Below are 20,249 nucleotides of genomic sequence, written 5' to 3' on the forward strand. Positions count from 1 at the left end.
ATGCAGGAATCCTCCATAAGTGAAATTCAATTTCTGATTAGTAAACACACCATTAGTAAAAGTTGTTAAGTGATTGAACTAATCTAATATCAACGAAACTTCTAGCAAAACTTGGGCTCTCCAAATCCAGCAATGCATCTCCTCCTTCTGGGGGAGAAGGTCTCTACCCCTCCCACATCTCTCTTCCCTGGTTTTTGATTTTCTTTCGCGATTCATGCTCAAGCTTTCCTACTTGTTTTTTGGGCTTCCTACCTCTTTGTTGGGGCTTTATGCCTCCTGCTGAGGCGTTATGTCCCTCTGCTGAGGCTTCATGCCCCCTATCTTTATTGTTCCCCCAAATCTCTACTATTCCATTCTGTTCAGTGTTATTCCTTGGTTGCTGCTTTCCTTTGTTGTAGCAGATAACTTGCAAAGCGATTTCTCTCGATTATCTTGGAAGGTGTGTAGAGTCACGACACTACTACGGCTCAGGTGCCTGCACTAGCTCCTTCATGTCCTAATGGTTATGTTTGTTTTGCCTTGGGGTTGCCTTGAGTGTTGCTGGTTTATGGTGACTGTTTGGTGGTACTTGTGTTTTTATGTGGTTTTTGTTGCTATTATCAATTTGTAGTTTTATTTATCTGTTGATATCATTATATGGGGTAGTAATGAAATTTCATCCTTTAAAAAAAAAAATTATCAACAAAACTTAAAAGTAGGAAGTAAAAAAAGAAGTTCAAAAACCACTTGTTACTTAATAATTGGATAAACTTTCAAAATCATATAGATGATTGCTTGATAGAGACACATGAGAGCAGGGTGTTTTGAGGTCCCAAATCTCTGTTGCAAGTATCAAATGGTAAATTCCAAGACAAAAAAATCCAGAAAATTTCAAGTCCACATCATTTCTTCTGGCCTCAAATGAGGTCCAAAGTTGAAAGTCCAAACTCACAACCTGTGGGGCTGTGGGGACCAAAATCCTATTCACCTTTCTCTATCAATTCTTTTGTTTATAAATAAAAAGAAAAAGAAAAAGATATACATGCTTAAATGGGAGCAATTCCAGGGTAGCTCTCCACCCACAAGCTGAAAAGTCAATCCCCATTTGCCCCATGATTGTCTTCACATGGAATCCAACCCAGAACAAGTCTTTCTTTAATGTTTACAATGTATCCATAAACCAAACCTTAATTTGCATTTCATTATTATATATATATATTTTTTTTGGTAGAGTACCCTTTATATTTTTTCTCTTTGGGTCATCAAGTAGGGTACCCTACCCTACATAATTCTCTCCTTTTTTTGTTTTTGTGTGGGTAGTTTTCCAAAACCAAAGTCATATCAATTCATTTGTGCAGGTGTGAGTGCAGCCAAGGAACACCAACCAAATTGGTCTCCACATGGGGTGTGCATATACAATATCACAACCCCACCAATCTTTGTACTTTTCTCTCTCTTGTGACAAAAATTTGGAAAGAAAAAAAAAAGTTAAAAATGTTTTCTCTCTCTTTTGAAGCACAATTAATTTAATAATGAGTTTTTTTAAGCTTTAAGAATTCTTGTCTGTAGTTCATAGTGATAAGAGCATTCCTTGTTTGAGGGGGTGTGGTGGGGCAAATGCCCAGCATGTCCCTTTCAAGACCCCAAGCCAAGAGTGGATCAACAGAAGCCTGTCTGAGGTCATCAAGATTAGAGCAGCCATTCTCAGATCTCATCCAAGCCTCACTTAATCATTTGGACTTTATAATAAAAACATGTATAAAACATAGTATTTCTTTAAAATTAATCCAAAAAGAAGATTTAGCTCCTCTATGCGGAATGATAACGATCATCGAGTACTGTTATTTGTACTATATTTACTAGTTATGTTGTTCATAATGTCTTATATATTAGTTGGTTTGGTTGCTACGCTTAAGTTCCACCATTGTGAAAAACGTGACCAAAACATTTGATCATCTTGTAAGATTTATTTAGTAACTTTCTAGTTTGTAGGGTTTCAAATGACTTATTTTAACCGTGCTTCAACTATTTTAGACTAAAAATTGCCCAAAAAATCACAAGTATTTTTTATTTGTTTCATCTGCAATAACACACGGTAACTATTTTGGAGTACTAATAATATTTTCCGAGTCAAAAAGATTTTAAGTAGGTCATTTCGTGAAAATATGTTTGTTATCAGTTTTACTAGTAGTTTGGTATAGCGATCTTCCTCCCACGCCTACTAGAGGAGTTCGGTTTTTCATTCGAACCTCCAATAAAATGAGAAATTATAGCCTTATTATTCTTTTTTTCCCCTTCCAAATATAGTTGTGATATCTTGAACTTCCATTTTAAAACCAAGTATTATAATTTTTTATTTTCTTTAGGCGTTCTTTCTGATTATCATTTTCCTATTGATTCCTTAAGAAGGTAAAAATTTAAGTGAGTTTCCCATTCCCAATCTAATCACACTCACAATACTAAATTCCCTAAACACATACTTCAAAACTAATATTATTATGTTATTGTAAAACACACCCAATTATTAGCACAAAGATAGTGCAATTATCATATTAAGAGGACAGGTGTCAGACAATAAAGTTATGTTTAAGAACTCTAATCTAAGTGATGGGGCCTAATTCTGCAAAGACGACATAGAATAGGTACAGCCAAACACACACATAACCTAATTGTGATTGGCTTGTCCTTACTCTTGTCCACGTTCTCTAATCAAAAAAGGTTTAACAAAAGTAATTATAATTAAGACCCTAACCCAACCCAAACCCCCTGCGCTTATCCGCACCACTAATTCTGTTCTTATTATAAACACCACATATTGCTCACCAGATTTCACATTGCTTTCATCAAAATGGCATCCCCCACCAACACAAATTTCTAATCCAAATTTCTTAATCTTAATTGTGATGATTAGTGTAAATATAACCCGTGTTTATGTTTATGTTTTTTTTATATAATAAAATTAATTAATTTAATTAAACCAAAAGGTAAACAACTCTTGGGTTTAAATTGGGTTGCCCTTTGCAAAAAGTTAATCACTCTTTTTTTTTTCTTCTTAATTTTATTTTAATATGTGCCCTTTGCAAAAAGTAGATCACTCTTAGCATCACCAAAGAGCCTAATTAATTATTTTTCTCCCACAATTAGAAGCTCCATTATTTGTAGGGACCTCTTAATCACTCCACCTCTCCCACACACGCACACACACACTTACCTACGCATCCCTCACTTTCATACTTGTACATTTTACTTGTCCTCACCCACTCATTTATTATTATTTTTTTAAAACTCTTTTCTTCATTTTTTGTGTTGACTAGATGACCATGATCGATTCAATAAAGTGATGTTTCCAATCATGCAGGCCAAGCCATGGAACAACACCATGACCTTGTGATGCCACGGCCAAACATTGGGGAGGGGATGGGGGGTGGCCGGCAGGCCGGCCGGCTGGCGGAGGAGTGGGAGGAAGAGGATGCAAAGTGATTGATATAGCGTAAATTAATGGATATTTTGCCATTACAATCAATCAAGTCAAGACTATAAGTACATTGGTTCTAAAAAAAGAAAAGAAAAGAAAATATTTGTTTAAAAAAAGAAGAAGAAAGAAGCTTAATACATTAAAAAAGATGGGATTAAAATAAATTAATGAGTGAATATGAGAGAGCATATGAAAGTGGTGTGTGTGGAAGGCATCTTGGATTTGATAAATGATAGAAATATTCATAAATGATAGAAATATTCTTGTAGGGGGGACAGAGAGTTGCTTAAGTTGTTAAAGATGCAAAGTAGGGGGAGGAAGACTAAGATTAGATTAGTAATTTGTTTAAACCAAAGGTGGGTTTTAAACAAATCCTCACTTCCTTTTCATTGTTCTTCCGAGAGAGGGGAAAGGTAAAGCACCCTAATCTGACGTAACATGCATTATTTCTTTCTCATTATTTCTTTTTTTATATTTATTTTTTTACAATTTACTGTGATTGTCAAGCTTGTTGGTTGGTACTTTTTACATCATTTTGTCTTTAATATAAAGATTTCGATGTTCATAAAAGACTGTTACATTCTTTCCTTACTAAACAAATAGTAAATAAGCGAAAACTTATAATTTGAGTGATTAGAAGCGTTTACTCTCTTTTGCCAGAGTTTTATTTGTATTTTTATGGCTTGTTTTTTTTAAACCTTATCTTTTTTTGATTATTATGAGTTTGCAATCTTAGTTGGGATGCCTATGTAAGAGTTTCTTTGATTCTGCGTGATCGTTAATGAAGGCGCATCAGATTGTATTAATTTTGACGTTAGACCGCTCCCTTATTGTAATAGCCCTTTGTGACTAATTTATAATGACCTTTTGTAACTAATGGTTTTTTTGGCTGAATTATGAATACAATCCTATAATTTCTCAACCCAAAAAAAAAAAAAAAAAACGTTTTCACTTTCCTCATCCTAAATCACAGTTAATTCGTACATTTCATTCTCCTTTTGGTATCCCTCATAAAAGTAAAATAAAAGTACTTATTCTCAAATCCACCGGAGCTCAATTCTCAACATCAATTTCCATTGAACCAAAGAATGAGAGCGAATAGACTTTATTCTAGATTATTGGTAAGTTACCTATAATTTGATGGGGATGCTTCACACATTAATCCATAGTGGTTAGTTAAAAGATAGCCAATTGTGGGGGTTTATAGCATCAATGGTTGTGATTTATATACCTCTCAAGGCCAAAGTTTGTAATCCGACGGCCTCTGGTGGTTTGGCCTCATTTGCAGGAAAAAAGAAAACTGATTGCTTAGTAATTTTGAATAACTGATTGTAAGTCTTTATGTGGATTGGGGGCACTCTAATTTTCTAAGTTTATTTGTGATCAAACTTACATTGTTTTAGTAACATATATCGTCTAGTTAAAATATGTCATGTACGAACAAATTTTTATTGATAATTCAAATATGTAAAATGTGTCACGTTTTAAGTAAAACGACATGATGTTAAGTTCACCAAAAACAACACTATGTTAGGTGTAGATGTGCTTTGAATGTTCTCGTCATAATTAGACATAAGAAAAATATTGTGTGGAAACTAGAGAGAGGAAATGTAATTACACTTGGCCATGAAACATAGAGGTTTATCCAATTGCACGCATTAAGTGATACGCATTATCCAATTAAAATATACCATGTGTTTATTAAAAAAAATCATGTAATGATAATTTTTTTATATCTATAAGACTCTATATGTATTTTTGGAATACGTGTCATTCAACCTATTACGTAACAGAGACATCTCCATTTAGTTTTTCTTATGTAAAAACGACATCAAGCTAGGTGTAGTCTTGCTTTGAGATTTAGAAGCAAAAACATTCTCTTATCATACTTAAGTAGAAAGCTACATGGAAGCAAAAAGGAGAAACATGTAATCATGTGATCCGTAAGTTTACCACATCCAGCAAATTCAGAGACATTTTATGTTTGCCTGAAATATGTAACATGTTGTCTTTTAACTCGACGATACATGTCACTTAGCATGTCACGTGATAAGTAGCTCATCATCCAAGTTATTTCCAAAATGAAAATGTTGCCTTAAGGAGAAAAAAAAACATTACATGGAAGTTAAAGAGAGAAAATGTAATTACACGTGGCAGTGGGACCCACAGGTTTACCCCCTCACGTGGAGCCGCAAATGGGACTCTGCTGACGTGCATGAACAAGGACCACCGAACCGCTCGCAGATTGTCTGGGAAAGAAAGAAAAGGTGAAAAAAACCGATCAAGATCTAAACGCTTACCACGTGTTCAAGCGGGCCCCACTCCCATCACCAAGTGGCATGTAACGTAATTATCAACCCAAAAGATCCAAAAAAAGCAATTAATTTTAACCTCCGCGAAAACCCAAAAATTAACAAATACAAAAAAAAAGAATTTAAAATTTAAAATCCCACCCCCCAAAATTCTGCCGGGTTAACTCGAGCCAACCCTGTTGCCTGCTTCGAAGCAGACAACGAAAGGGACGGCGACAAACGGAACGGCACTCAACTTAACGGACCTCCGTTACCTCAAACCGCACGCATTCCGAAGCGCCCCGTTCACATCACCAAATCATTGATAATTGAATTATAACATCCGTCACGAAACGCCGTCGTGTCCCTGCTCCTTTACACCACCCCAGGGGCCCCATCTCTCCGTTAGGCGTTCCGTCCAGTTAACCCCCCCTCCGGTTAGCCATTAACTACGGTTAGTTCGGTTCCAACTGTTACACAGAAAGGGGGAGAGAGAGAGGGGGTCAGAGTTAAAGCAAACAAAGTCTCGCGTATAATAAGACGCGCGCAAAGCGGTTTGGGGATTCTCTGTAACGGCGTTTTCTTCACACCTGGATTCCCTAGAGAGAGAGAGTGCGTGAAGAGTGTGAGGGTTTTTTGGAGAGAGAAGTGAGAGAGGCAGAAGCGGTTTTGCGAGCACAGATGGTGGTATTGTAACGGTTGCAGAGAGAGGGGATTGGTGGTTTTGCGTAACGGTTTTTCGATCAGCGAGAAAAAGCGGTTGTGCTTGTGGTGGTGGGAGCTCTGTGATTAAAATCGTATTAACGGCTGATTAAGAGTCATTATTGGTCGTTTTATTATGCTTAATTATAAGTATACATTCAGCTCAACTTTGTCTGCTTAGACCCAGAGAGAGAGAGAAAGAGAGAGAGAGAGAGAGAGAGAGAAAGAGAGGGAGAGGGAGAAGGAGAGAGAACCGAGAGATTATCTGAGCTTTGTTGGGGCATTTTTGGAATTTGTTGACTCAGGAGAGTTCGAGTTTCAGCGATGGCGAATCGAGAAGGTGAAATGGCCGTTGATTTTCTCAGACTTTCTTTCATTTTATCGGAAAATGAATATAATATCTGCTCTTTTTTTGGGGGCCGTTTGTTTTGCAGGTGGTGATCTGTATCCAGAGCTATGGAAGGCCTGTGCGGGTCCACTCGTTGAAGTCCCTCGCAGCAACGAGAGAGTCTTCTACTTTCCACAGGGGCACATGGAACAGGTAAATTTTACTTCTTGCTCTTTCGTTTTTCGTTTTTTTATTTTTAACTTCGTTTTTCTGTTTATGGGGTGTTTTCTTTTCGTTCAAATTGGAGAACTTTTTGCCATTTTGGGGTTTTCTTTTGATGTGTATATAGTTGGAGGCATCATCACCAACAAATAAGGAACTGAATCAGGAGATTCCGCAGTTTAATCTTCCCTCAAAGATTCTCTGTCGCGTCCTTAACATTAACCTCATGGTATTCCTTCTTTCTCATCTTATTACTTGTTAATCCTCTTATTTCCCTGTTTTTTTTCCTTCTAAATTCTGTTTGGTTACTGAGAAAATGAAGGATGGGAAGTAGTAAGCCTCTGTTTCTGATTGTGGAAAAATGATAAGTTAGATCAGCTGGATCCGTTAGTTGATTTTAGCTCCAGCTGATCAGGAGTCCTAATAATTGGAAAGTCTCCAACTTTATAACTAGTTGAAATATGTTTTTCATTTCCTGTGTTTTCTCAGAAGCCAAACAAGTCTGGAATATTTTGTGAAAGTTGTTTATTTAGCAAGAATTTACATTGAGTTTTCTGCAATTTTAGGCTGAACAAGAAACAGACGAGGTTTACGCACAGATTACTTTACTACCCGACACAAATGTAAGAACCAATTGAGCTGCTTTCATATTTAACAGCTTTCAATATTTGGGCAGCACTTTCTTTGTCACTACTGTTTTTTAATAGTGTTAGTATTTATATGTTTAGCAAGCCGAGCCTACTAGTCCTGATCCGAGTCTTCCTGAACCTCAAAGATCTACAGTTCACTCATTCTGCAAGATCTTAACTGCTTCAGATACAAGCACCCATGGTGGCTTTTCTGTTCTACGGAAACATGCCACTGAATGTCTTCCTCCACTGGTATTTATTTTCCCTGTTGTACCTTTTTGTTGGCTTTTCTTTCTATATTTTCGTTGATGTTGATTTCCATGCCTGTGTCTTCTCTTGCAGGACATGACCCAGGCAACCCCAACTCAGGAATTGGTTGCCAGGGATCTTCATGGTTATGAATGGCGGTTTAAGCATATTTTCAGAGGTGAGTACCTCATCTGCTTTGCACTCTTGCAGTTGTCCCAAATGTGTGATTTCATAACAATTAAGAAGAGATGTAATTTTTTCATTTCTCATGAGTTGGACAGTCAGTCTTGTATGTAAAAATTCAGACACGCTGAGTGATAGAATATTATAACCATATCAATCAATCCTCACTCATGGTTCCTCATTCTGTAATTAACTGAGCAGGTCAGCCGCGTAGGCACTTGCTTACGACAGGATGGAGCACTTTTGTTACTTCTAAGAGGTTAAGTGCCGGGGATTCCTTTGTTTTTCTCAGGTATACATTTTCTTGCTTTCTTTTTATCAGTCGTCATCCAAGTCTACCAGTGTGTAGCCTGGAAAAAAGAATTTTCTAGTAGGAGGGTATATATAATTTTATCTAATACATATAAAATTGGTGGCTCAGAGGGGGCAATGGGGAGTTGCGTGTTGGAGTTCGGCGTCTTGCTCGTCAGCAAAGCAGCATGCCATCATCTGTGATCTCAAGTCAAAGCATGCATGTAGGGGTGCTTGCAACTGCAACCCATGCTGTTGCAACCCAAACTCTCTTTGTTGTCTATTATAAGCCAAGGTTTGTGTTATTTTATTAGACCTGATGAACTTAAAATGATTGTTTTTTGGTATTGAATTATTTGCACCGGATTTCTCATATTCTTTCATGATTTCCTTTAAAATGTCCAGGACGAGCCAGTTCATTATCGGCTTAAATAAGTATCTAGAGGCCGTCAACAACAAATTTTCCGTTGGCATGAGATTCAAGATGAGGTTTGAGGGGGAGGATGCTCCTGAGAGAAGGTAGAAGTCTAATACAGGATTTCTGTAGTATTTTTTCCCTTCAAATTTGTTTATGAGTTTTCTGATGCATTCATGTTCGATGTTCTTTGATTTTTCAGGTTTTCGGGCACAATAATTGGTCTGGAAGATATATCTTCTCATTGGTCACATTCAAAATGGCGGTCGCTTAAAGTAAACTTTTCTTACCATTTCCCTTTTCTTTTTTCTTGTTATCTTGTCCCTCTCTCCCTTCTTGCTCCTTCCCCTATCTCAAATGAAAATCAGGCATCAATTTGCTCTTCTGAAATATCTTCCAGGTTCATTGGGATGAGTCTGCATCAGTTCCAAGGCCTGATAGGGTATCTCCTTGGGAGATAGAACCTTTTGTGGCTTCTATACCTGCAAGTGTTCCTCAACCATCTGCAGTGAAGAACAAAAGGCCTCGACCAGCTGCTGAAATTCCAGCCGTCGGTAGGAACCTTTTACTTTCTGTTTCCTCCCCCTTCCTCTTTTTTATTTGTTCTGGACTACATGAGTTTTTTTTTTTTTTTTTTTTTGAATAGAAACATTTTTATTCAAATTGATGAGTTTTATTTTTATTTTTAATATTTTGTAATTAGTTTATTTTATTTTTATAATTCTGACCTTTTCTTTTATTTGGATAATAGATGCTACAAGTTCAACTGCACCAGCTCTCTGGAATTCTGGATTGACGCAGTCTCATGACATGTCACCACCGAGTGTTGCTACTGAAGGCAAAAGAAGTGAAAACCATGCTCTATGGCATCATCAACAGGCAGACGTGATCAGCAATAACAACTGTATCTCAAGGACTCAGACTGATGGGGGATGGCTATCTCAGACAGGTGGTTCTAAGCTTATGTTTCAGGATGCAATGGACGATACTAAAATTTTTTCTGCTTGCCCTGTTTTCTCTGGATATTCCACTCCAAACTCGTCAAAGCTGAAAATTGACTCAATGTGTGACCATGTTGAAAATGGGAAGAAAACTGAGACAGCCACTAGTTGCCGAATTTTTGGTATAGAGTTTATTAATCATTCTGCAAGGTCCCCATCTATGGAGAAGACACCTCTACAACCAATCAATGCATCTACTGGAACCACTGAAGGACGTGTTAGTTACTCGTTGGCAGCTGAGTCAGACCAGAAATCTGACGTTTCAAAGGCTTCTAAAGAAAGCAAACCTGGACAGTTGCAAGTATCCTCGAAAGAGACACAGACCAAGCAGAGTTGCTCCACATCCACCAGAAGTCGCACCAAGGTGCTCAAAGTAGATTTTGTTTATGTTTTTTGAATTATGTATATTCAATATTTGGTAGACGATTTAGCCAAGTACTGATTTATGGTGTTTGTATATCCCAAAAGGTTCAAATGCAGGGGATGGCTGTTGGCCGAGCAGTGGACTTGACAATATTGGAAGGATATGACCAGCTTATAGATGAACTGGAGGAGATGTTTGATATCAAGGGACAGATTCACCCCGGTAACCTGTGGCAGATTGTCTTTACCGATAATGAAGGAGACATGATGCTTATGGGTGACGACCCGTGGGCGTAAGTATTCTTTATTACAACAAAGCGTTTGTGTTTGGAATTTTTTCACATGTACCTTTGGTTATATTTAAATCCTCCGTGTCATTTTCTTTGCAGGGAATTCTGTGACATGGTGAAGAGAATCTTCATATGTTCAAGTCAGGACGTGAAGAAAATTAGTGCAGGGTGCAAACTTCCATCGTCTTCACTAGAAGTTGAAGGAACCGTAACAAGCTCGGACTAACATCTCAATGGCGGTTCATTCCTTTTTCGTTGTCTCTTTTGTTTCGTTCGATTTTTGGGGCATGTCTTTTGGTGGTTTGTTTGTGGAGGAGAGACTCTTAATTTTGGGCAAAGGGAAGAAGAAGTTGGGAAGTTGGAAGAAGGAAAGAGGACATCGGCTAATTGATAGCTCGTTTTTTAGAGCTAACTCAAGACATTTGACTGGAAACTACAAGAGGCCTAATGCAGCAGCAGCATCTGTTTGGTAGTGCGTAGGATTTAGAATCTGTGAATATTTAAAAGCTATTTGTGGTGCAGTTGGGTTTGGGGTTTTCGGATGGGGAGTCTTTGTCCCATGTTCTTCTTGTTGTTGTAAATATTTATGTACTTGCTTACTTTGGCAGTGTACTCTTTTGGTCGTTAGTGAATGACAATATGCAGTATGCAATCTTCTGTTGCTGTATTTAGATTTGAATGATTTATAATAATCTGTACTATTTGTTTTCTTCCCATCAAAATTTGTTCATGAGTCCACACAACCTTCAAATTAAAAAGGGAAAGCGAAGCTTCGTCTACAATAAAACAAATTGAGGCCCTATAACTTTAGGCTGGGTCGAAGGGCTTCTTCAAGCTTGATTTGGACCAAGAATTTGGATGAAAAGTTCAATTTGGACCGAGATTTGGATTTGGATTGAAATTAATGACGGGGTTAAGCACAATTAAATTATTAAGCGTTTTTTTTCACTACATAAGTAACATTAACAAATGATACACACCACTAAGGCCAAGCTGATAAATCATTTCGCCTTAGTATTTTTTTTAATAAAAGCGATGGTCTAAATTACAAGATGAAGAGAGTTGTTCACACACAAACACAAACACACACACACATACACTACCAAAGTATCATGAGTGTTCAAGCCTAAGAAGCCTAAGATCACTGGTCTGCAAATCAATGTCATTTTTCACTAGGCTTTTTATCTCAAATTTGCCAGGCCTACACATAAAGGATGTGATCATTTGTATTTGTTCAATTGAGGTTCCCACAAGATCATTATGGCTCTTGCCAGTGAATCTGGAAAATTAGAGAAGACAAAGAACTCAAGTTTTCTGGTGATGTCAAACAACGAGCAAGAGTTTGAGGAATATATTAAAGAAGTTGATGCCGTGTACCCTGTGTATGTGAATGGGTTGTTGGCTGTCTAGCCAGAGGGTGTGTCTTGCTCCAGAGAGGTAAAGAAAATTTTAATTGATTTTTAGGAGTTGATTTCAAATGATTTACCAAATGAACTATCACCCATGAGAGACATACAACATCAAATTGATTTGGCGCAAGGAGTTAGTCTTCCTAATCTGCCCCATTATTGTATGAGCCTTAAGGAGAATGAGATTCTCAAAGAAAAGATAGAAGATTTACTGCAGAAATCCTTCACATGGCGCATGTGTGTGGATTAGTGAAGAAGAACTGTACAGGAACCTCAGAATAGTAGTTGCACCGCTCATCTACAGACAGATGGTCAAACGAAGGTTACCAACAGAACCTCAGAAACATAGTTACGAGCATTTGCAGAGACATGCTAAAGCAATGAGACATTGCATTGCCACATGTGGAGTTCGCTTACAACAGTGCTGTTCAATTTTCTCCATTTGCTATTGTTTACACTTCGGTGCCTAGGCATGTGGTTAACCTGGTCAGGCTTCCAATGGCCCAGAAGACTAGTATAGCTACTGAAAATATGGTTGAACAGGTTCAGGATGTGAGGGAAGAAGTGAAGGAAAAGCTAGAGAGGACCAAAGCCAAATTTAAGGTCACCACTGACAAGCGCCGCCGTGTGAAGTTGTTCCACGAAGGAGACTCCTTGATGGTTTACTTAAGGAGAGAACGTTTCCCAGTTGGTACCTACAACAAACTGAAATCTTGGAAGTATGGCCCCTACATAGTTCTGAAGAAGATAAATGACAATGCCTATGTCGTGGATCTTCATTATTCAATGAGCATATCGAGCACTTTCAATGTTGCGGATTTACATGAGTTCCATGATGATGAGTCAATTTATTATGATGATAACTCGGGGTCGAGTTCTTCGGAAGTGGAAGGACTGATGTAGAACAGATGACGGAAGCAATTGAAGAAGAGCTAGAGCGACGCGCGTGAAAGGGAAAATTGCAGATTTGGGCCCTGAGCTCAAAATCTGGCCTATGACCTGTCAATTTTAAGAGAATGGCGTCACGAGTAAAACTCATCGCTTTGCCCTGATGTGTGGACTTTTTTGGGTATCCGAGATCGTTTAGTAGCCCGAAATCCAATTTTATTCCAGTTTATCAAATAAACTTTGAGGTTTCCTCATATTTTCTTGGTGAATTCTAGAGTTTCACATTCTAAACTAAGATTTTAGCCACTTATTTGTCATGCTGCGTCACTCTCTCTCTTTTTTATATATATATTTTCAGTTAGCAGCACCAATTACTTTCAAATTTTCAATGGTAGTGTCAGTAGTAGTCATTAGGAACCAGTGGACCACCGTTTTGTTTTACTAACTTGGAAGAAAGCCTGTCTTTCATCCATAAAAGGTCAGCATCGTAAAAGGGACCTTGCATTCATTGGTTCTCGTCGGCTGGCCTTGCCGTTTGGTTTAGAGAGCTGCATGCGCTCTCTTTGACACTCTAGTCTGGCCCACTGCTAAGTTTTCTACCATCTCCTCCACCCAATTACACAAATTGCTGGTCATTGCGTCCATTTTTGTTGTCGTTATCGAGTTCATTAAATAGAAGACAGAAGCTAATTACATCAAAGTGAAACCGAAAAAATGAATTCAACTAATGAGAAACCTCTACATTAAAAACAACGATAAAACTATTGGGTACCCGTTATATTTTTTGTATTTGCTAATCATAAAGTCGAGAGTACTCATTAAATAAAGAGAGAGAGAACGTATCGTAAATAAATTCTTAGATGTTTGAGAAAGACACATCCTCTTGCTATACTGGCCCATGAAAACAAGGACATCCTCACATTGTCGTTGCCCCTGCCCACGACCATGATCCTTGTCAAAATAATTGAGTCAGGCCCAGAGCCAAGTGGGAATGTGACTGTGACCACAACTAGCCCTAGACAAATTGACTACTCTCTTAATCACAGGACCTCGGTGGTAGAGGCCGATCCTCCTAATTACTTGATCTATAAGCCGTTTGCAACATATATACATCTTTCTATATTGAAAATTGAACTTCTGAAAATCTGTAAGCCGTTTGCATCCATCTCATTCTTATGAAAATTCCATACCAAGAAGATATAAACACTGAATAACCACACGACCTCAACACAATCAGTTTTTTTTTTCCCTTCACAAAATTGAATTAAAAGAAAGATTTTAACTTTTACTGATAAGATTTTTCTTATTTGTCTGATTGCTGATCAGAAAGTCAGCCATGTGTACTTGACTAGTGTAATACCACCACGCCACCATCCAGTATTATTAATATAAACTCGTCCATTTCTGAGAAGGATCCAGAAATTATGGAATTTGCGAGGTTTGCTACTTTCCATTCTCCAACGCACATTATTTTTGAATTCTTGGACTCATCTCCATTTGATAATGTTATCTTCAATTGACTGTATTCTTTGCTCAAATTCTAACAGTCAACCAGATCACTCATACTAAAATACAGCCACACTGTCAATTGACTGGTAGAACATGATTTATTTCATTCACGGCCTGATTTTTATTAAAATAATATTCAAAATTCACTACTAAAATAAATATTCAATGAGCATGGGTATTATTAGCGTCCACAAATATGATTTGTATCAGCAATTTCGGTGCCTAATAATTAAAAGACTGTCATTTAGTATATTGGAAATGAAAAGTGCAAATACAAATTATATTTATGTTTACTGAATTTTTTTTCTAGTCGCAATTTCACAAATTAAGAATAAAACATTATCTGGCTTGTTAATTACATCCATCTAATACATTATTTTAAGCTGGTTTGTTTACAAATAATGTGCATGATTGTGTATATTATTCTTGGTCTCCAAAGTCTTTGGTTTTAAAATGGTTGATGGTTGATAGAGATGCATCACAACGTACGAAAAGTGTTGGGGCCTGTGGCACGATAAATACTTACATGAAATAGAGATAGTATTATTTTGCTATTCTGGTCAATTATAGTATGTCACGAAATGATAACTTTTCCACGTAGCAGACTATGACGGCAGATAGTAAAATAGTGTTGTCCCCTTTTCATACAAGTTTTTATGGTGTGGCACATACTAAAGAGAAAAACTAAGGACCTTTACACATTTATATAAGAACCTCTAAACCTTATGCCCTACCTATGAAATAGCAGAAGTACAAGAAGGGAGACTCAAACTCAAAGAGTTTCCACTCTTGCACCATCATGTCCACCACCACCGCCCATAATGACCTCCCACTACACACCCACAAGCGCTCCCGTCGAACGACTGCGAACCGCGTGTTTGCGGTGGTTCACTCGTGTGCCATCCTAGCCCTTCTCTACCGCCATGCACTCTCTCTCCTCCACTCCACATCCCTCACCTCTTTCCTTATCACCCTCACCTTCCTCATCTCTGACTCTATTCTGGCTTTCATGTACAGCACCGCACAATCTCCTCGTATGACACTGATTTACCGTAAAGAATTCCCCGAAAACTTGAAAAGGGTTGTCAAAGAATCGGATTTCCCAGCGTTAGACTTGTTCATATGCACTGCTGATCCTTTCAAAGAGCCACCAATGAACGTGGTAAACACCGCCTTATCGATCATGGCTTATGATTATCCGACCGATAAGGTTTCAGTGTATGTTTCAGATGATGGGGGCTCGGCTCTCACTCTCTTTGCTTTCATGGAGGCTGCCAAGTTTGCAAGCCACTGGCTACCTTTCTGCAGAGAGAACAACATAGTGGAACGCTGCCCTGAAGCTTACTTTGAAACTGATCATTCTCGGTTACCTGAAGCTGACAAGATCAAGGTAATATTATCATATTTCAATTTTGCTTAATTATTAACTATAAATATGTTTATCTAAATCAATATGTATGGTAGTAATATCCTCTTATCAACTTTATATTGTCACATAAATAAGTATAGTGCCGGATTATATCTTGTGACGAGAGAAGATCATATAATACTTATGTTACTAGACTATGAATATTGATTGTTATAACTTTTCTTGGTTATATTGTAATTAGGATATTACATAAAAAGGAGTTTATATTTTTGCTCAGATTGAAAAGGGGACCTTCTTAATCTTTAGAAATGCCCCTACCAAAATTGCTCATGTATTCAGTAACACAAAAGGTTGTAGTAAGCAAGAAACAAATAAACATGGGATCTTGCCACAAAGAAACGAAAACACACAGAAACGTGACGTCGGCTGCAATACTTATTTGTCACCTTGTTCGGGTTCCTATCCTCTTCATAATGCATGAGCCAATGACGGCACAAACAGCCAACACCAAGTTGTATGGGCATCGCGTCACATTCAGGACTGGCCTAATTAACCCAGATTAAGCTTTTATTAATTATGCTTTGTTCTGAATCATGGCACAGATTATGTACCAAGGCATGAAAGTGATGGTAAACAACGTAATTGAGAGAGGCAAAGTTGGCGACGAATATATAACTGGAGAACGGGAAAAGCTAGCTTTTAGGAAATGGACGGATGGATTTACCCGACAAGATCATCCCACTATTATTCAGGTATATTTTTTCTATCCCAACTGGTGGACCACTTTCTCCCACTATTACGATCGACATGATAAGAGTAAGAGTTTGATTCTTTCTTCCTTTCCTTTGAATTTTAAACCAAAAAAAAATTCTCTCAATTTTTACATATATAAATTCTACTTGGGACAATAATAAAAAAAGGAACTAGAAAACCCAATTATGCTATAGTTTAATATTGTCGTAATTCAAAATTATTCATAGTTTACTTATTGGTTAGAGTTTGAGTACTCTATAAGCTTATATATATATATATATATGTATGTATGTACTTGAAAGCATATATGTACGTGGACAGGTTGTTTTGGACAATAGCAAAGACAGAGACATTGCAGACAATTCAATGCCAAACCTAATATACGTCTCTAGAGAGAAAAGCAGGACATCACACCACAATTTTAAAGCTGGTGCCCTCAATGCTCTTGTAAGCTTCCATACCTTTTTTTTTGGGCTCACATAACCATCTCATTCTCAAATAATTAATTAATCATCTTCATTTATTCACCAACTAATTTATATTTATCTGATGGTGTGTTGTAACAAAAGCTTCGAGTCTCGGCCGCCATGACCAATGCTCCAATAGTCTTAACCCTAGACTGTGACATGTTCTCCAATGATCCCCAAACACCTCATCGTGCCCTCTGTTACTTCTTAGACCCCAAAATTCAATCTGAACTAGGGTACGTGCAGTTTCCTCAACGCTTTCGTGGGATCGACAAGAGCGATATGTATGCATCTGAAAACAGGCATTTGTTTGAAATTAATCCACGGGGAATGGATGGGGTTTTAGGGCCAAATTATGTAGGAACTGGGTGTTTTTTCTCAAGAAGAGTTTTCTTTGGCAACCCATCGAAGTTTTTACCACCCGAAAACCCCCAACTTGGCCCAAATAATGTGGTGGACAAGCCCATTCAGAGTCCAGAGGTTCTAGAATTAGCACACCATGTTGCAGCTTGCAACTATGAGAAAAACTCCAATTGGGGATCAAAGGTACTCTTTCTTTTTGAGCGAGTTGTTATTTCTGCTTCAAAAAAGTCATCATGTACTTAGATTCGAAAACTGATGAATTAAGTTATTAAATTGTGTAGATTGGCGTGAGATATGGTTCGCTGGTGGAGGACTACTTTACTGGTTATCGTTTGCAGTGTGAGGGGTGGAAGTCCATATTTTGCAATCCAGATAAGCCAGCATTTTATGGGGATTCCCCAATCAACCTTATTGATGTTTTAAATCAAACCAAGCGATGGGCCATAGGTCTCCTTGAGGTGTGTTTCTCTAGGTATAGCACAATTACATTTGGCATAAAAGCCATGGGCCCGCTCATGGGCCTTGCTTATTGTTATGCATTTTGGGCAATTTGGTCAATTCCAATCACTACATATGCCTTCCTACCCCAACTGGCTCTTCTCAATGGACTCATTATATTTCCAAAGGTAACCCTTTTCACAATTTCACTTTCTAAATAATTGGTAATTTAATTTCCATAATCCAATAGTTTGATTTATCATGTCGCAATGTTAGAATGTTAATTTGACCTAATTAAGATTCATATTAACATTTTGACAGTATCTCATAAGTGTCTAATGTAGTAATCTAAATATACAAGTGTCGGACAAGATGTGCACTAAGATTGAAGTACTTATCGCAGGTTTCAGAGCCATGGTTTCTCTTATATATGTTTGTTTTCATCGGAGCCTACGGTGAAGATCTTCTAGATTTTTACTCAACTGGAGTAACATTCCAAAAGTGGTGGAGTGACCAAAGGATGTGGCTGATTAAGGGACTCTCAAGCTTCTTGTTTGGATCCATTGAGTTCTTCTTCAAGTCCTTTGGCATTGCCACACTTGGGTTCAATGTGACAAGCAAAGTCCTTGACGAGGACCAAAGCAAAAGGTACGAACAAGGAAGTATGGAGTTTGGAGTCCCATCACCTTTGTTTGTGCCCCTAACAACGGCTGCCATTGTCAATTTGGCTGCCTTTGCTTGGGGGCATGTAGAGGTTTTCAGAGGCAGCAATGGCCTGGAGGGACTGTTGATGCAGATGTTCATAGCTGGGTTTGGGATAGCAAATTGCATACCAATTTATGAAGGCATAATTAGGAGTGATAAAGGAAAAATTCCTACAAAAATTACTTTAGTTTCAACATTTATAGCGTTTGCTCTTTATGCAGCAGCTTATGTTACTCTTAGGAACTGAACCCCAAAAACTGTGTTAAGAGAAAGCAATTTCGAATAAAACGTTGTTAGAGCCCTACAGTTTTATAATGAATTTGGAGTCCCTATGAGAGATCCCAAAAGCTTGACGACAAAGCTGTGGACCATTGTTTTGTTAGGTTTTCTAAGCTCCACTCAGTCTTCTTTGCAAAAGAAAGTTTAGTTAATCGGACCATTTGGTCACCGCCATTGTGTTAGGTTTCCTTTTAGGTCTTTTGGGAAACTTCTTTGTACATTCATATAAAAAATGAAAAACTTAATGGGTTGTCATTTTAAATTTAAGGGGGGATGTATATGGACGTACATATATTGAATTGAAGGTACTATATACTAGATCATGAGGCTAACGATCTTTTGCCAGATTTATGTTGCAAGGCAAATAATACTTATATTGACAGAACGAGTCTGAAATAACCAGTGACGTAACATTGGATGAAAATTATTTTAGAACTCCAATCCCCAAAAAACAAACCCTTATGAAAGCTACCTAAAAGCAAAAAGGAAAGCTAATAAATCATATTTGTAAATTATGGAATCATCCATATATCCAGTGGTGGAGCCACATAGCAACACCACCATGTCCACTACGTATGATGAGCTCCCGCTTCACACTCACCAACCCTCTCCTAGAACCACCGCGAACCTCCTGTTCGCGGTGGTTCATTTGTGTGCCATCTTAGCCCTACTCTATCACCATGCACTCTCACTACTCCACTCAAAAACCCTCCCTTCTTTCTTCATCACCCTCATCCTCCTCATCTCCAACTCTGTCCTCACTTTCATGTTCAGCACCACGCAATCTTTTCGGATGAATCCAATATGTTTACACCATAATCAACCGAGTATATCCAGCCTCAAAGCGACTAGCACCAAAGGCACACACGCCTTCTTCCATGCCGAAGGAAGACATTCTTCCGAGGTGCCAAGCACCTGCCAAAGCTCCCGACTGCCGAAGTTCTCAAATTGCCAAAACTACTCTCCATGACACGTGTCACCATCGCAGCGACTTGCACAAAGTCCCATATCGGAAATCTACACAAACCTCCCACTTTCACTTCCCTATAAAAAGGGAACAGTACCCTAGTAAAAAGGGTAATTACTTTCTTACCTTTTACCGTTACTCGCTAAAGTTACCATTCTTAGTCGACTTAAGTATCGAGAGCCTTCGGCCGCACCACACCGTGTTCAAGCTTAACGATCGCTTCCTATTTTGTCTTATGCAGACTAGCCGCTATTGAAGGCCCGCACTTTCTCCATCAAGACAAACCCTTTTTCCTAAGTTGACCTCTCTCAAAAAGAGCATCAACAGCTTGACGCCGATGTGGGAAACGATACTTGATCCCATTTTTCTCTACTAGTCCAAATTGCTCCTTCTCCTATCCGCCCCGCGCTTCTTCTTCACTCCACACTCACTATGCCTACCGAGCATAGCCACGAGACTCAGCACCATACCCCCATGGGGTACCTTCCAGAGGAGACCTTCAGATGCCAATCTCCAAGCAGAGCCGAGAGCCTCCGCGCTAGTGTCACCAAGATGTCCGAGAAATATGACTATCTTCATGTCAAGAACGTTGAGCTCGAGCATGACTATGCATGCCGTGAATCGAGATGAATCAGCCCGTGGCTCCCAACGTGGCCTTACCCAAGAACTCGAGCGCATCTACCA

The 20,249-nt window shown here is 38.3% G+C and overlaps 2 protein-coding genes across 2 annotated transcripts; both read left to right on the forward strand.

Moving 5' to 3' along the window:
• The first annotated feature begins 6,256 nt into the window (after window positions 1-6,256).
• On the forward strand, window positions 6,257-11,085 carry ARF9 (auxin response factor 9). The gene is made up of 14 exons (XM_008240935.3): window positions 6,257-6,787; window positions 6,882-6,988; window positions 7,125-7,226; window positions 7,564-7,620; window positions 7,726-7,878; window positions 7,969-8,053; window positions 8,260-8,350; window positions 8,480-8,644; window positions 8,755-8,868; window positions 8,967-9,039; window positions 9,165-9,318; window positions 9,516-10,129; window positions 10,234-10,421; window positions 10,518-11,085. The coding sequence occupies exons 1-14, from the start codon at window positions 6,772-6,774 to the stop codon at window positions 10,642-10,644; spliced, it is 2,046 nt and encodes a 681-aa protein (XP_008239157.2). The 5' UTR covers window positions 6,257-6,771; the 3' UTR covers window positions 10,645-11,085.
• Window positions 11,086-14,873: 3,788 nt separating this feature from the next.
• On the forward strand, window positions 14,874-18,865 carry LOC103337764 (cellulose synthase-like protein G3). The gene is made up of 6 exons (XM_089055734.1): window positions 14,874-15,614; window positions 16,196-16,345; window positions 16,668-16,793; window positions 16,916-17,359; window positions 17,458-17,802; window positions 18,018-18,865. Exons 1-6 carry the CDS (start codon window positions 15,024-15,026, stop codon window positions 18,564-18,566), a joined length of 2,205 nt encoding a protein of 734 aa, XP_088911860.1. The 5' UTR covers window positions 14,874-15,023; the 3' UTR covers window positions 18,567-18,865.
• The last annotated feature ends 1,384 nt before the right edge of the window (window positions 18,866-20,249 follow it).

The sequence above is a fragment of the Prunus mume genome, linkage group LG7, assembly GCF_029339155.1.
Source record: "Prunus mume cultivar Tortuosa linkage group LG7, ASM2933915v1, whole genome shotgun sequence".
NCBI lineage: Eukaryota > Viridiplantae > Streptophyta > Magnoliopsida > Rosales > Rosaceae > Prunus > Prunus mume.

Bases quoted from the DNA above. Each gene is read 5' to 3' on its own strand.
- LOC103337764 (XM_089055734.1), top strand. From the start codon at position 15,024: ATGTCCACCACCACCGCCCATAATGACCTCCCACTACACACCCACAAG. The intron at 16,794-16,915 runs GTAAGCTTCCAT...TTGTAACAAAAG, and splicing joins CTGGTGCCCTCAATGCTCTT to CTTCGAGTCTCGGCCGCCAT. The intron at 17,360-17,457 runs GTACTCTTTCTT...TAAATTGTGTAG, and splicing joins ACTCCAATTGGGGATCAAAG to ATTGGCGTGAGATATGGTTC.
- ARF9 (XM_008240935.3), top strand. The intron at 8,054-8,259 runs GTGAGTACCTCA...TTAACTGAGCAG, and splicing joins GTTTAAGCATATTTTCAGAG to GTCAGCCGCGTAGGCACTTG. The intron at 9,040-9,164 runs GTAAACTTTTCT...AATATCTTCCAG, and splicing joins CAAAATGGCGGTCGCTTAAA to GTTCATTGGGATGAGTCTGC.